At 41.0% G+C, this 12,963-nt stretch overlaps 1 protein-coding gene across 2 annotated transcripts; it reads right to left on the bottom strand.

The window, feature by feature from the left end:
- Window positions 1–136: 136 nt before the first annotated feature.
- On the bottom strand, window positions 137–11,549 carry lrp10 (low density lipoprotein receptor-related protein 10). 2 transcript variants are annotated; one of them, XM_023297914.3, is made up of 10 exons: window positions 11,475–11,549; window positions 9,119–9,303; window positions 8,917–8,949; window positions 8,404–8,548; window positions 7,757–7,950; window positions 7,071–7,633; window positions 6,528–6,949; window positions 5,370–5,564; window positions 2,921–3,050; window positions 137–2,115 (listed from the first exon to the last, which is right to left on the bottom strand). In XM_023297914.3, the coding sequence occupies exons 2-10, from the start codon at window positions 9,165–9,167 to the stop codon at window positions 1,471–1,473; spliced, it is 2,376 nt and encodes a 791-aa protein (XP_023153682.2). In that variant the 5' UTR covers window positions 9,168–9,303; window positions 11,475–11,549; the 3' UTR covers window positions 137–1,470. The 2 variants fall into 2 exon arrangements, with proteins under 2 accessions (XP_023153682.2, XP_054863744.1); XM_055007769.1 differs by lacking the exon at window positions 11,475–11,549 and adding an exon at window positions 9,757–11,431.
- Between the last annotated feature and the right edge of the window lie 1,414 nt (window positions 11,550–12,963).

The following is a 12,963-nucleotide window of genomic DNA, read 5'->3' as shown; positions in this document are numbered from 1 at the left end:
CCAAGAAGAGCTCTTTCACGAGTCTGCGTGAAATACCACAGGACTTCTGAATACAAAGCACAATGCAACAACTCTGTCATCACTGCTACTGAAGTGTCGGACACTTCAGCGCCCCAGAAACGCAACACACAAAACCTAAAAGTGCAAATCGTTTAATCTCAGCCACATTTTTACTTATATACAGTGAAGTTGACCCTAATAAAACCATAAAATCACTTTCTCTCTTATTTACCTCATAACTTTGCAAATTTAAAACTTCTGGCTACTCCACATCGACCCTAATACATTCAACAAAGCAAAAAAAAGAACAACTTAAGAGAAAAAAAAAAGAAGATATGCAACTTGCAGAAATAAAAACACCAGAAAATGTACAATAATAATAATAATACAAATGGCACACCACAAGTCTGTTGTGTCAAAATGTGACAGAATGCGATTGAGTCCCGTCAGGAGTTGAGGTTATTTTGTGAATTTGGGGCCCCTCATCATCACCAGGGCGCCTCGTCTTTCTGTGCACACTACACACACTCACACACACACACACACACTACACACACACACATCATAAAATCAGGCACCGGAGAGATTGTCTTTTGACACGTTTGCTTTTTGAAGATTACATTCATCCTGTTGGGAAGTGCGTCTTTAAACACGCAGTTATGTTGCAATCGATGTGCACTAAAACAGGGGCCCCAAAAAGTTATTGCCAGCTTGCAGTGTAGACATGCATTTTCTTCATGGTATCTTAAAGCCACTGATGTGTCGATGCGTGCTATGATGTGAGGAAAACATGAGCCTCTGTGTGTTTCTGTGTGCAGTGTGTATCCAGGAATTATCTCAATCTCCATGAGCCGTCTAGAGGAAACTCCTTACAAAGGCACTTAAATAGGGGAAATGGTTGTTGTCAGTAATTTTTTCTGATACAAGATGAGACTGGATGCAAGTGGCAGAAGTATGTGGAGACAATCCACATCTACAATCATACTCCACTGTCTATGTAAGACTAAAATGCAATTGCATTCAGACAGTTGCTGTCATACAAACACAATAATTTCCATCATAAGAACTCTGATCATTCAATCAGACAGTAGCCTGCCTCAGTATCTGGATAGGGAAGATTCTTCTGTGCAAAAGTTTACCTTCTATGTGCAGCCCAGCATTAATTAAGTGCACAACCAGTACTCACCTACACTTCGTCTCCGACATACATCAGCCATGCCTTTCGTCTACATTTTCTTAAGGAGGTCTTTTTCTAAAAAAATGGTCAAAATATTTGATTCCATCTGTCAATAAATCCAACTCAAAGCAATTTCAAAAGGCACCAGACTTGCACAGAGAGGATAAGTCTCACCGTGGGCCACTCCTGTGCTTAAGTTCAAACAAATGTGGAAAGACTGGGTGTCAGTTATCATCAGAAGAGGAAAAAGTAGCGGGGAGAGAAAGTGGGTGGGCGGGTGAGGAGGAAGTCATTCAGGTGAGCATGGGCACGTCATCCTCTGAAGTGGTGTCTTCAGACAGGGGGATGAGCAGCACCTCGTCGTCTGAGGAAGACGAGGAGGAGGAGAACGAAGGAGAGGCAGAGAGGGACATGGAGTTGGAGGAGGAGGAAGAGGGCGAGGCTCTAAAGAGGGAGATACTCAGGCCCAGGGAGTGGAAGATGGAGGCCAGAGAGGGACTACTTGGGACAGTAACGGGGGGAGTGTGGGGTGAGGCCAGGGGTGGAGCTGGGGGAGCGTACGGAGGAGGTGGGGAGGCGACAGGCGGTGGGGGCAGTGAAAGAGCCGGTGCTTCCCGCTGCTCCTGCTGCTGCTGCTGCTCCGACTGAGCCAACAAACCAAGTTTCTGAGGCACCGGCTGGTTGACGGCCTCCACAGCCAGCGAGGAGCTGGTGGGGGTGGAGTGAGCCGGTTCCTGACCAGGTGGAGCAGCGTCCGACTGCTGCTGGCTGGAGCTTGATGCCTGAGTCGGCCTGGAAGGAGGTCTGGGGATTAGACCCCACCTCCTCATGCGGCGAACAGCCCGGCGGACGAATCGGGGTCTGCGTCTGCGGTGCGGGGAGTTGACAGCATCCTGACGGAGGAGCTGGAGAATTCCCCTCAGAGAAAGAGAGGACGTCTGACAAGGAGGAGAATGGAGAGAGCAAATTGATTAATATGTCTTTGATGGCTCAGTTTCAATAATGGTAAAGAAGTTTTCCGTTCACAAGACACTGATGAAAGCTTGAGAAACAAATAGGTGTCTTGGCCAAATCCAGACAGACCAGGCTTTGTTTCACGCACTTAATCCCTTCGCCTCCACTACCTCAGCTGCCCTGAGGACAATAAAACACCCTAAATTGAACCTACATGGCAACAGCACATTAGCTTTAATCTGAACACTCCTCCCACTACAGTCCACAGCCTGCTGGAGATCAATAAGGCTGTTCCAGTGTAGCAAAAGACTTAAAGACAGATGGCACTTCTATAGATGACAGTATGTGAGTGAATGTAAACCAAAAGTCACAATTTTCAGTTTATTGTACCTGAAGAATTCCAGAGCATTTACTTAATTTATTTAGGCCGTTTAGGGCTCAAGAGGAGGTGTAAGGAATTCACACAGCTTACATTAGGGGTTTTATTTCCAGACTAGCTTTCATGGTACTTTAAACTGAGGTGCTCAAAGACGCAAAAGGACACTGACAATCAGCTTACATGTAAGGTAGCACAAAATACGATAACATCAATATGAGGCAATAATTGATTAGAAATGTGTAGATAAAGCGAAGAGTTGAGCTAAATGAAGCCCAACATGTTGCATGCTGTAGTAAAAGGAAGTGAAAAAAAATTCAAGTATCATCTAAAATAAATACTGATCAAATGCTATTAATAATTTCACGCATCCTTGCAGGCAGTTAAGAGTCCGTGTGGCGCTGCTCTCTCACCTCATTGGGGTTTTCAGTGGGGAAGTCCTCCACTGGGGGGATGATGCCCCGGGCGATCAGCTGACCGTAGGAGGGAGGAGCCTGCTGCTGGATCAATTCTGCTTCCTGGCGGCTGATTGGAGCAAACATGCTGCCAGAAAGACAGACACACTTTTAGATGTCTTCACACACTTAACAAAGTTACTAATAACTGCCAGCACCTATTATGTTTTTGTTGTGAAGCCCTTGACAGATATACATACAGTAAGCATACACAAATATACTTTGTACATTACAATAGCCATTCTGTTGCAGGGAATAGAGAAGGTCGATCAGAAGATCAATCAGACCCTGAGCTGTTATTAACTATTCCGTCTCCATGTTATCAATACCCAATCTGTCAACGACAAGAAAAGATACAAGGATATGAAGGCTAAAAAGAAAATTAATGTGAATAAGCTAAAAAAAACAAAAAAAAACAAACAGATATAATTCTTTACAAGCCAAGAAAATGTATGATGATTTTGCTATAATGATCAAAAATAATATACAAGTAAGGATAAGATTTTTAGGGCTGTTTTACATAAAATCAATCTAATACACCTCTAATGGTAAGAGGGGAAAGTGAAAGCTCTGTGAAATGCACCACAGAGGCAGCCTGGCACAGATGGCTGGAACAAATGCCAAGTATCAACAGAATGTCTGATTAACAAATTAGCAAGATTACAAAGTTCATGGCTCACCATGACCTGAACTCTGAGTGCAACACCCAAGAGAGAACCAGGACTGAGGGTTGTTTTTGACCCGACAGGTCAAACGCATGAACTTAAGCACAGCATGAGCGCCATCATGCCATCTGCCCACCCAGTCCAAAAAGTAACTACTAAGTAGACGATAACGGAGCTGAGGTGTAGCTACTGTCTAGAGACACTGCATCACCTTCACTGAAGAAGAAAAGGAGAAGGATAGAAGAAAGAGAGGACAGTAAGGGCCCAGAATGCACACTACTAGAGTAGTGCCACACAGGGAAGAAACCAGGGACAGCAAAATGCAAGTCGTGTGCGTTACAGAGAAAAAGCCAGGGGCCCTGACAGCCCACTGCAACTGTCTGTGAGTTATAGAAAAGATGAAAGGGCCCCAGAGATCCTGCTGTGAAAGCACAGTGTGGCACAGAGCAGAAAGCCCAGAACACTGTGAGAATAGTTTGTCACAAAGTAGACAACAGGGGCCCCGAGAGAACACAGCAAGTCCCCAGAAACCCTGCTGCAGGAGCACCATGTGTCACAAAGATAGCAGGTCCTCACAGCTGCTGAGAGGGGTTAGTGTCACATCTGCCTCCTCCCAGAGAGAAGCCATTAGTGCTTCAGCTCAGCAATTGGAATGACCTTTATTCAGAAGTGTGAAAAAACCCACAATCCATTTTCTAAATACCAAAAGGATAATGCTCTGATAGCTCCCGAGATGTTTAACCACCCAACGAATCCTACATATTGTATGTCCTTCTGAGAACAGAACATCAAAGGAAAAAGGTGAATCCTTTAGATCTAGATCCTGAATCAGAAAGAGGCGACTCATATCTTCCTGAGACCTGGCCCACTCATTTATGTCCTCTGTAGTGTGCATTTGTTTTTGATCAATATCTTTTGACTCACTGAGCTGCCCTGTTAAATCCTGATGTGTGCCGTAGAGGATACCTCGGCATTTCCAATCACATCTCGTGATTGGGTGAGATGAAGGGAATTTTGTTTTCATGCTGAGACAAAACGTAGGCCTCTGGATTGTTCAGAGTTTAATTGATGTTCACGTTCAGTTTAATTTAGTTTCTTAACCCTCCTGTTAGGTTAATTTCTTTAAAAAGATATTTTTATATTGTGAGTTGTTTTGGATCCAAAAAGGCAGGAAATCCCCAAAAAAGTTAAATTGAAAGATACTTTTTTCCCTCGGTGCTCAGGAGGATATGCTGAACCCAACTTTATTCCCACAGCATCAGAATATTAGATGAGTGAAAAGCAGACAAGAATGACCAACAGCACACAGTTGCAACAGGCAAGCTCTTATGTGACGCCTGTTGCAACTTATGTGTGCCTTGAAAACACAGCACATAGCTGAAGATTTGAATTTTATGAAGTGTGCACACAACATGACTCACTTGACCAATTTCACAAGAGAAGCTAACCTCAAAATAAATACTCGGATACCACCGCAGCGACCGAATATTCGGATATTCAGGTCCAGCCCTAGTGGACAGTGGAGTGTATTGGCAGTGTTGTGGTAGATGCAGATGAGAGCAGAACCTCTGAGAAGTCTGGCAGCAGCTGATGTTAGTAATACGGAAAACAAAGTGTGCATCTCCTGACTCACCATCTCACATTATCAGCATAAAATGCAACTGATGCATCACTCTCTCTTTAACCAAATGACCAAAAAATTCTCAAAAAGCATTTCTGCCTTGTCTGGAAATAACAGTTACCTGTACTCCCTGGTCCTGAGAGAGTAGAGTTTACATGTGCAGCCCATGGCAATAACCAGCAGCAGTCCACAGACCAGGCTTCCCACCGTTGCCGCGGTGATGACCTTGCGGGGCAGGATGACGGTGCAGTTGAGCTCGTCTGTACCGTCTTTGCAGTCCACCTGACTGTCACAGCGCCAGCTCTCAAACACACACCTGCAGAGGGAACAAAGGGCCATTTGTTGCTAGAATATACAGGAACAATATGAGCGAGAGATTAAATTTCCCTAGAAAATACATCCGGAGCCCTCTGCGATAACACCCACAATAAAAACCACAGGAACCCGAACCATGATGAGATATTGTAACAGAGGATAAAAGGCATTATGGATGAAGCAATTTCTGGAATAATGCAGTGGTGCTATGCCTAATTTGAACACACTTAATTCAAAACACACAGTTTAATGACTTTCTGCTGTTTGTCATCAGAACTTTTTGTTGTTTTTGTTATTTAGTAAGTTTTGTTTAGGTATTATTATTATCATGAAAACAGGGAGAATGCATACAATCAGAATGTGAATCAGCATATATGTATATAAATGAAATAAACTGCAAACAAACATAGGGAATTATACTTACAGTCGTAATCTAAGTTTGAAATATTTTTTCACACTCTGCTTTTTGTCTCTTGTAAGATTTGCTGGTCAAATGTTGAGATATTAACGATCACACCTATTGCTGACATGTTACTGCAATGCAACACAGCTGTGAAGCTGCAAAAAAACATACTAACCACTAATTACGTCAGAAAAATCGCTTTAATCTCTGATATTCTGCACACACCTTCTTACTCACACTCTTGCATTATATATAAGACACACTTCTCTCTGGTATTTCACTAATGTGATCGGAATTATGAAACAACCCACTTGACTTAACAATCTATATAAAAACTAAAGAATTGTACCCTAACAACTACTACACCAACCTCATTGAGACTTCCTGTTTCCGTTTCTAAGAATAAGCTCTGAGCACCGGAGTTGTAGAGGTGGGTACTCATATTAATCACTTTCATCATCTGCAGCTAAAAACTTCCCTGGTTCAGTCCTTTCTGGGCTTGGGTAATAAACAGGCGTTCAGTCAGAAACTATTTAGAAAAACAGACACATGCACACTGACCTGTCGCTGTCACAATGAAAGGTCCCTGGCTGACACACAGTGCAGTCCCTCTCATCGCTGCCATCAGCACAGTTCAGCTGGTAGTTGCATCTCTCAGTCACTGGGTAACACACCGGTCTGCGGATGCCGGGTCCCATCCCTCTCTGTCCGCAGGGAAACTGGTTCGGACTGCATCCCCCGCAACCCTCCTCATCCCTCCCAGTCTCAGGACAGTCCCATTTCCCATCGCAGCGCTGCTCCTGGGTGAAGCAACCTCCTGCTGCTCCTCCACACCGGCCTTCCCATGGAGGGCAGTAGCTCCCGACATGGAAAGTGGCATTAAAACCAATCCCCACTGAGTCAGAAATTTTCTCATACGTCAATGACAGCAGGCCAGTATGAGATTCAACTTGGACCAATTTGTAATTCGAGGCGCTGGTGATCTGTAAAAATGCAAAAAAAAACAGAACATCATGTTATGTTTGGTAACTTTTTTGTTAATAAGAGAAAGCTGCATGAGCTGCATTAATTGCTTTGATACAATTCTCAGTAGTGTAAACTCACAATTTTAATAATGTCTCCTTTGCCTTGCTCTCTGTTGTAAACAGTGAGTTTATCCCCAGAGCCCAGAACCAGCTGCCGGAGGTCCAGTCTCAGTGGCCTGGAGTCCTGAGGGTCCAGAGTCCAGACACAGAGAAGGGAACCTGGAGATGTCGGAGGGGAGAAGGTCCCATAAAAGGTCTGAAGAAGCCCTCCACAAGGCCATTCAATGGGAGTGGGAGTCACTACAAGCTCCTTATGAGCCTGGGGCTGCTTTCGATCCAGCTGGGCGTTCTCCTTCTCCAGCGGCCAGAGATCAGAGTACTGCTCAGCTGAGTCAACCTGACGCCTCTCTGAGTCGCTATCATGGTTCCTCTCTGTATAGGCCTCAGTTTTGGCATCCTCTTCCCTCAAGTTGTCAAACTTTGGGGGTCTTTCATTGTCTAATTCTGCATCACAGTCCTGTTCATCAGTGCCGAAATGATTTCCTTCACCGAGACACTCCACCTGCCCATTACAGCGCCAGGAGAGCGGGAGGCACCGACCCCCAAGGCATTCAAAAGATGTCTCTGGGCAGTCATCTGTGTCTGGATGTGGACAAACAGAAGAGCACAAAACAGAGAAACAGTTAGATGGTCTTTTCACAAGAACTGCATCTTGCAACAAAAATTCACAAAGAAACTGGAAAATCGGATGTCACACTATCGCACCTCTGGCGTAGCTCAACAGAAACGATGACACGGGGTACAGATGTGGGAGGAAGTGGTGCATCACTGTAATATTTCCACCTGGAAATTCCAAGGGCTGTGGCAGCTTGGGCCCACAAAGGACAACCGGCTCACCACCAGCTGATGACTTTATAGATACCCATTCCTTTCTACACCGTGCCGAAAACTGGGAGAAGCTGAGAAGGGAATTGTAACAAGAGAACAGGCATGTCTGTGAACAGACAACTTCATGTAGAAAGAAAGAGCTGAACTGTCACAAAATCTGCCATGTCTTCGGCTATTAATGTGATAAAGTTTGCATCCAGTATTTCATTTGCTGGATAGGCTAAAAACTAATATATTATTCACAGTTACTCGATATACTATGTAATAATATATCTCAACAACCAAATACAGCATTGAATGTACCATGACTGAAAAATTTTGGGCAATTTGCCCTAACCACAGAAAACATCCAGGCAACACTGCACAAGTAGTCTACAAATATTTACACGGTATTCAGTTCAGCTAAATCTGTAATAATCCCTGGTCATCTGACTTGCAAATAGCTGGGGGCAAATTATTTATTTATTTCCTTGAAAAAAATGTCTTGTCTATGTGGCATTTTTGAATGCTGACAGCATTTGTACCTGAGGACGATTGGTTCTCCTTCCAAACCCTTGATGATCCAGCAGTCATTGGTTGGGCCAAAGTGGTAGGACCAGCTGTGGTATGCAGAACTCCTGATCTCTCCCACTTTACTGTCTAAGACCTGAAGGGAATGCCCACAGCGGGCTGAGAAACAAAAAGACAAGGGACAAATGATGAAAAGATACAAATGGTTCCCATTTTTGAAGCTTGTGTTATTGTAATATGCTAAATCCAGTGAAGTAGAAACGAAATGTTAGCAGCCAAACAAATTTAGTTTTAATCTAAATGTCATACAGCACAGATTATGTTGTCCCACTACTTTTGAAAGAGCAGTGGTGTGCTGAAGAATTGTGAATCATGAGGAAGTATCGTCAAAATGCAGTTATTGTTATTATCACTGATGGTAGACTGCCAGTTTGAGAAACACATGCAACAAGAATATGATTACGGACTGAAAAATCCTTTCATGACAGACATAACACGAAATAATGCTGACTAGTCTGTCTTCTTACCAGAGCTGAGGGCAGGAGCAAAACAGCTGCATGCTGCAGATGAAATAAGCAAAAACCAGCCAGTCAGACAGGAGTTTTATAATCGCCACTGATAGAGGCTGTAAATGCTGTATGACATAAAAACTACAAATATGACCTTTGGTTGACAAACAGGCACCTTAGATGGACACATAAACAGTTTACAGTAGGTGTATTCACTCACCTATTATGGAGAAAACTAGGAGGGCACAAAGGTGGCAACTGACTGTCATTGTGGTAACGTTACTCCAATAAAATATTTAAACTTATACTGAAAAAAAAAACAACTGAAGACTTAGAAGGGTAAAAAAAAAAAAAAAAATGTCAGAGAAGTGCCATTTTAGGAGGTTTTGTTCAGGAAGACTTTGCCTGCAGAGTGAAAAAAGAGAAGATGGATGAGTGTTAGGTCAGGCTGCTGGTACAACATCACTCAACCCTCATAATACCCAATAACACTCATATGAAGACTCATCATTCATATAAAAAATGTCACATATACATCCAAATATTTGGCTCGCATTTACCACATTATATTAAAGTCATAACAACTATCATACTATCATTTATGTAAGAGTATAACTGATAATTAATAATGTCTGTTATACTCTGACATAAAGTATAGAATAATACTTTATTAATCCTTTACAGGAAATTACTTGTAACGCAGCATATAAACATGCAGACAACCCACAAGCCCGACAGATCACCAACACTAATAGTCATCAGTATGACCATATACATAGTATATGAGTTAGAAAAAATATAAAAGTTGAAAACATGCACAGCATGTGACTCGTAAGTTAAAATATTAATGTTAATTACTGTGAATTGAAAAGCTTGATTGCAGCTGGTAGAAATGACCATCTGCTACGCTCAGACCTGCACCGAGTCTGTGGCTGAATCTGTCGAAACACCTCCAAATTGTGTAGTGGGTTAGAAGCATTGTTCATAATAGAGTTCAGTTTCCTGAGCATTCTCACCCCAACTGCCTCTTAGACTGATACTAGCTTAACACCAGTTGAGGAGATCGTCCTCTTAATCAGCTTATTCAGCCGGATTCTGTCCCTGGAGTGATAGTATGATAGTTGTTTCTACAAACAAAATCCCAATAACTATGCCTCTATTAGATCGGACACAATTACCTGTGTTATTGACATTCATAATTAGCTGCTTATTTTTGTATTTTATAAACCAAAAACCCCTAAGCAATTCACTGTTTACAACTCCCTGAATGCTAGTTTGTTAGTTTGATATTATGCCAAACTCTAAATATCTTTGGCTTTTCACCAGTTGGTAGTAAAATACGCAGTTTCAAAACTAAACTCCAACTGTGGAAACCTGTGATGGGATTTTTTCACTTTCATTCTGTTTCATTAAGAGTGAAATATCTGGAAAATAATCTCCTGATCAATCAACAACTAAAATACCATTAGTTTAAAGTTACTAATCTCAGTTCCAAGAGCATTCTTGTAAGAGTTGCAACATTTAATTAATGAATCAATTAGTTCAACTATCAAACTAATTATCAACTATGCCGGTAATCAATCAATTAGCTGGAGTAATTTCTAAGAAAAAAAAAATACTATTTTTGGATTAAAGACAAAATATTTGACATCATTATCTTGAGCTTTGGGAAACACTGGTGGATGTTTATTGTCAATGTTAGATTTTGTTTACATTTTTTGTAATAGACCAAACAACTAATCAAATAATGAAGAAAACAGTAATTATATCAGTATTTATTTATGTATTCTGTCTAAATTTTAAATAGATTACACAGTGTAGCTTCCTAAACCATTTGGTAAGCTCCCAATTCATGGTGGGGTTGGTTTTAAAAAGTTTTTAGAATGTACAAAAGTGATTTTAGAAATGTTTAAGACATGCCTACTAGAGCAAAGACCATAACCAGGAGCAAGGTTCCTGAACCCCACAAAGTAACAGATAACATCAATAATGTGGCTTGTACTGTCTAGTCGTTGTAATGTGTTAGGGAAGGAAAACAATATGTAGGAGTACTTAGCGAGGCTCCTTAAACGTAGAGGTTATTTTGATCTTTGTTTACACATATTCACAGCGATTTCCTTCCTATAATCTTCTCAACAATGACGCCAGGAACGCCACCATTTCCGAGACCAAATCCTCGCCAAACAAACAGTTTTAAAGTCTGTCTCTTATTTTCAGTAAAGTAAAACCATCAGGATCATGACCCTTGATCGATTAATACCGTATGTTTTCCCCAAGAAATTACATAATGTCCTGAGTTTTTCAAAAAAGAGATGTTTCGGTTTGTAGCAGCAGGAGGGAGCAGCTGCTCGCCTTCTTTAGTCATCAGAGCTTTAACAGTTAGCGCTAAGGCGAGCTAACTGCTAGCTGCTAACATCCTGACTTCTCTCGTCGCCTTTTGTAGGCCGCGACACCGCGAGAAACGGCTTCCGAGGACGACACAGAGGCTTTTAGTAACCAAAGAAATTACGACATGCTGTTTAAAAGCGGCAACAGCGCAACAAAATCAGAAAAAGGACAGGACACGAGTACGTTACCATGTCAGTCGGCCTTTCTTGTTGACAAGTTCTGAGCTACTTCCGTATGTTTCAGCTCCTGACAGGAGGGGGCGGGGCTTGTGATGCGCACCCTTAACCAGTTTTTATTCCATTCATAAAGTCCACACGCAGTTTTTTGAATAAGATCTTCATATTAAAAAATAAACTTTCAAATATGCATGTAGTGTAAATGCATCTATTAATACAAGCGACAGTAGCTGATTTTATGGAGTCTAAAATGTGAAATGTTCATTTTTTAACACAAGGTGTCAGTGCTGGTTGGTGCAAATATCCAATAGCAGTTTTGATTCATAAAAAAGTAAGACTACAAAATAAATGGAACTAAATGCATTTATTTAAGTAGTGTATTAATGTATTTTAAAAACGTTTATTTACATTATATACTACTATGTACCTCTACTTCTGTATTTCAGTTGTAGAGAAGAAATGTTCTGATCCTTCATTCATCAATTTTAGGCGTCAATTAAGACAAATGACATTAACTGTAAGCTGGAAATTTCAAGTTTCCACATTACACACGTCTCATTTCATCCTTGCACATGACTCCCTTCCAAATTACTTATGATTCTGCTTATATGTTTTAAACTCAGCAGAGAAACTTCTTCCTTCAGCAGATGAATGTGTCAAACTCTACACATATTCTATGTTATTCTGCACAGCGAAGATCCAAATGATCCAAGCAATAACCAAAAACAGTGGAACAGTGATTTTCAGTAAAAATAGAAATTGAATTCAAATTTTTATTTAGGTTAAAGTACAGAATTAATCAAAAATACTCATTTTGAAACAGAATGGCACTTGTCAGTCACACGATATACTTTATGTGACTGTTTCAGATCTAATAACACTTAGAACTGCAACAGTTACCAGGTTAATTGATTAGCTGTTAACTATTAAAATAGCAGCCAATTATTTCGATAATCAAGAAATTGGTTTGAGTAATTAAAGAAAAAATGTCTAAATTCTTTGATTCCAGCTTCTTATGTGTGAATATTTTCTGGTTTCTTTACTCCTCTATGAAAATAAACTGAATATCTTAGGGTTGTGGACAAAACAAGACATGTGAGGATATCCTTCTGGGTTTTGGAACCAGTGATCAACAGTTTTCACCATTTTCTGACATTTTATAGCTCAAACAACTATTCGATTAATTGAGAAAATGCAGATTAATCAACAAAGGACATAATTGTCAGTTTAAACAACTGCGTAGTTTAGTTTACAGCAAAGATTTGTATTTTATCAAGTGATGACATGTTTCTGATGAAATTTATAATCCAACAAGTAACCGGCACAAGTATCTTGTTAAGCACAAAAGACAACGTGCTTTGCCTAATTTAAAGTGTAAATTCAAGTATTGTAAATGCAGGACTTTTAAGTTGTATTTTTAATTTGTGCTCTGCCAATACACTGCTATTTTTACTTACAATAAAATAGCAAGTGTCTTAAAATTTATGAAACATTTTTGTTT

The sequence above is a fragment of the Amphiprion ocellaris genome, chromosome 23 (genome assembly GCF_022539595.1).
Source record: "Amphiprion ocellaris isolate individual 3 ecotype Okinawa chromosome 23, ASM2253959v1, whole genome shotgun sequence".
NCBI lineage: Eukaryota > Metazoa > Chordata > Actinopteri > Pomacentridae > Amphiprion > Amphiprion ocellaris.
The sequence above is the reverse complement of the archived record's forward strand: the minus strand, read 5'-3'. Positions and strand labels throughout refer to the sequence as shown.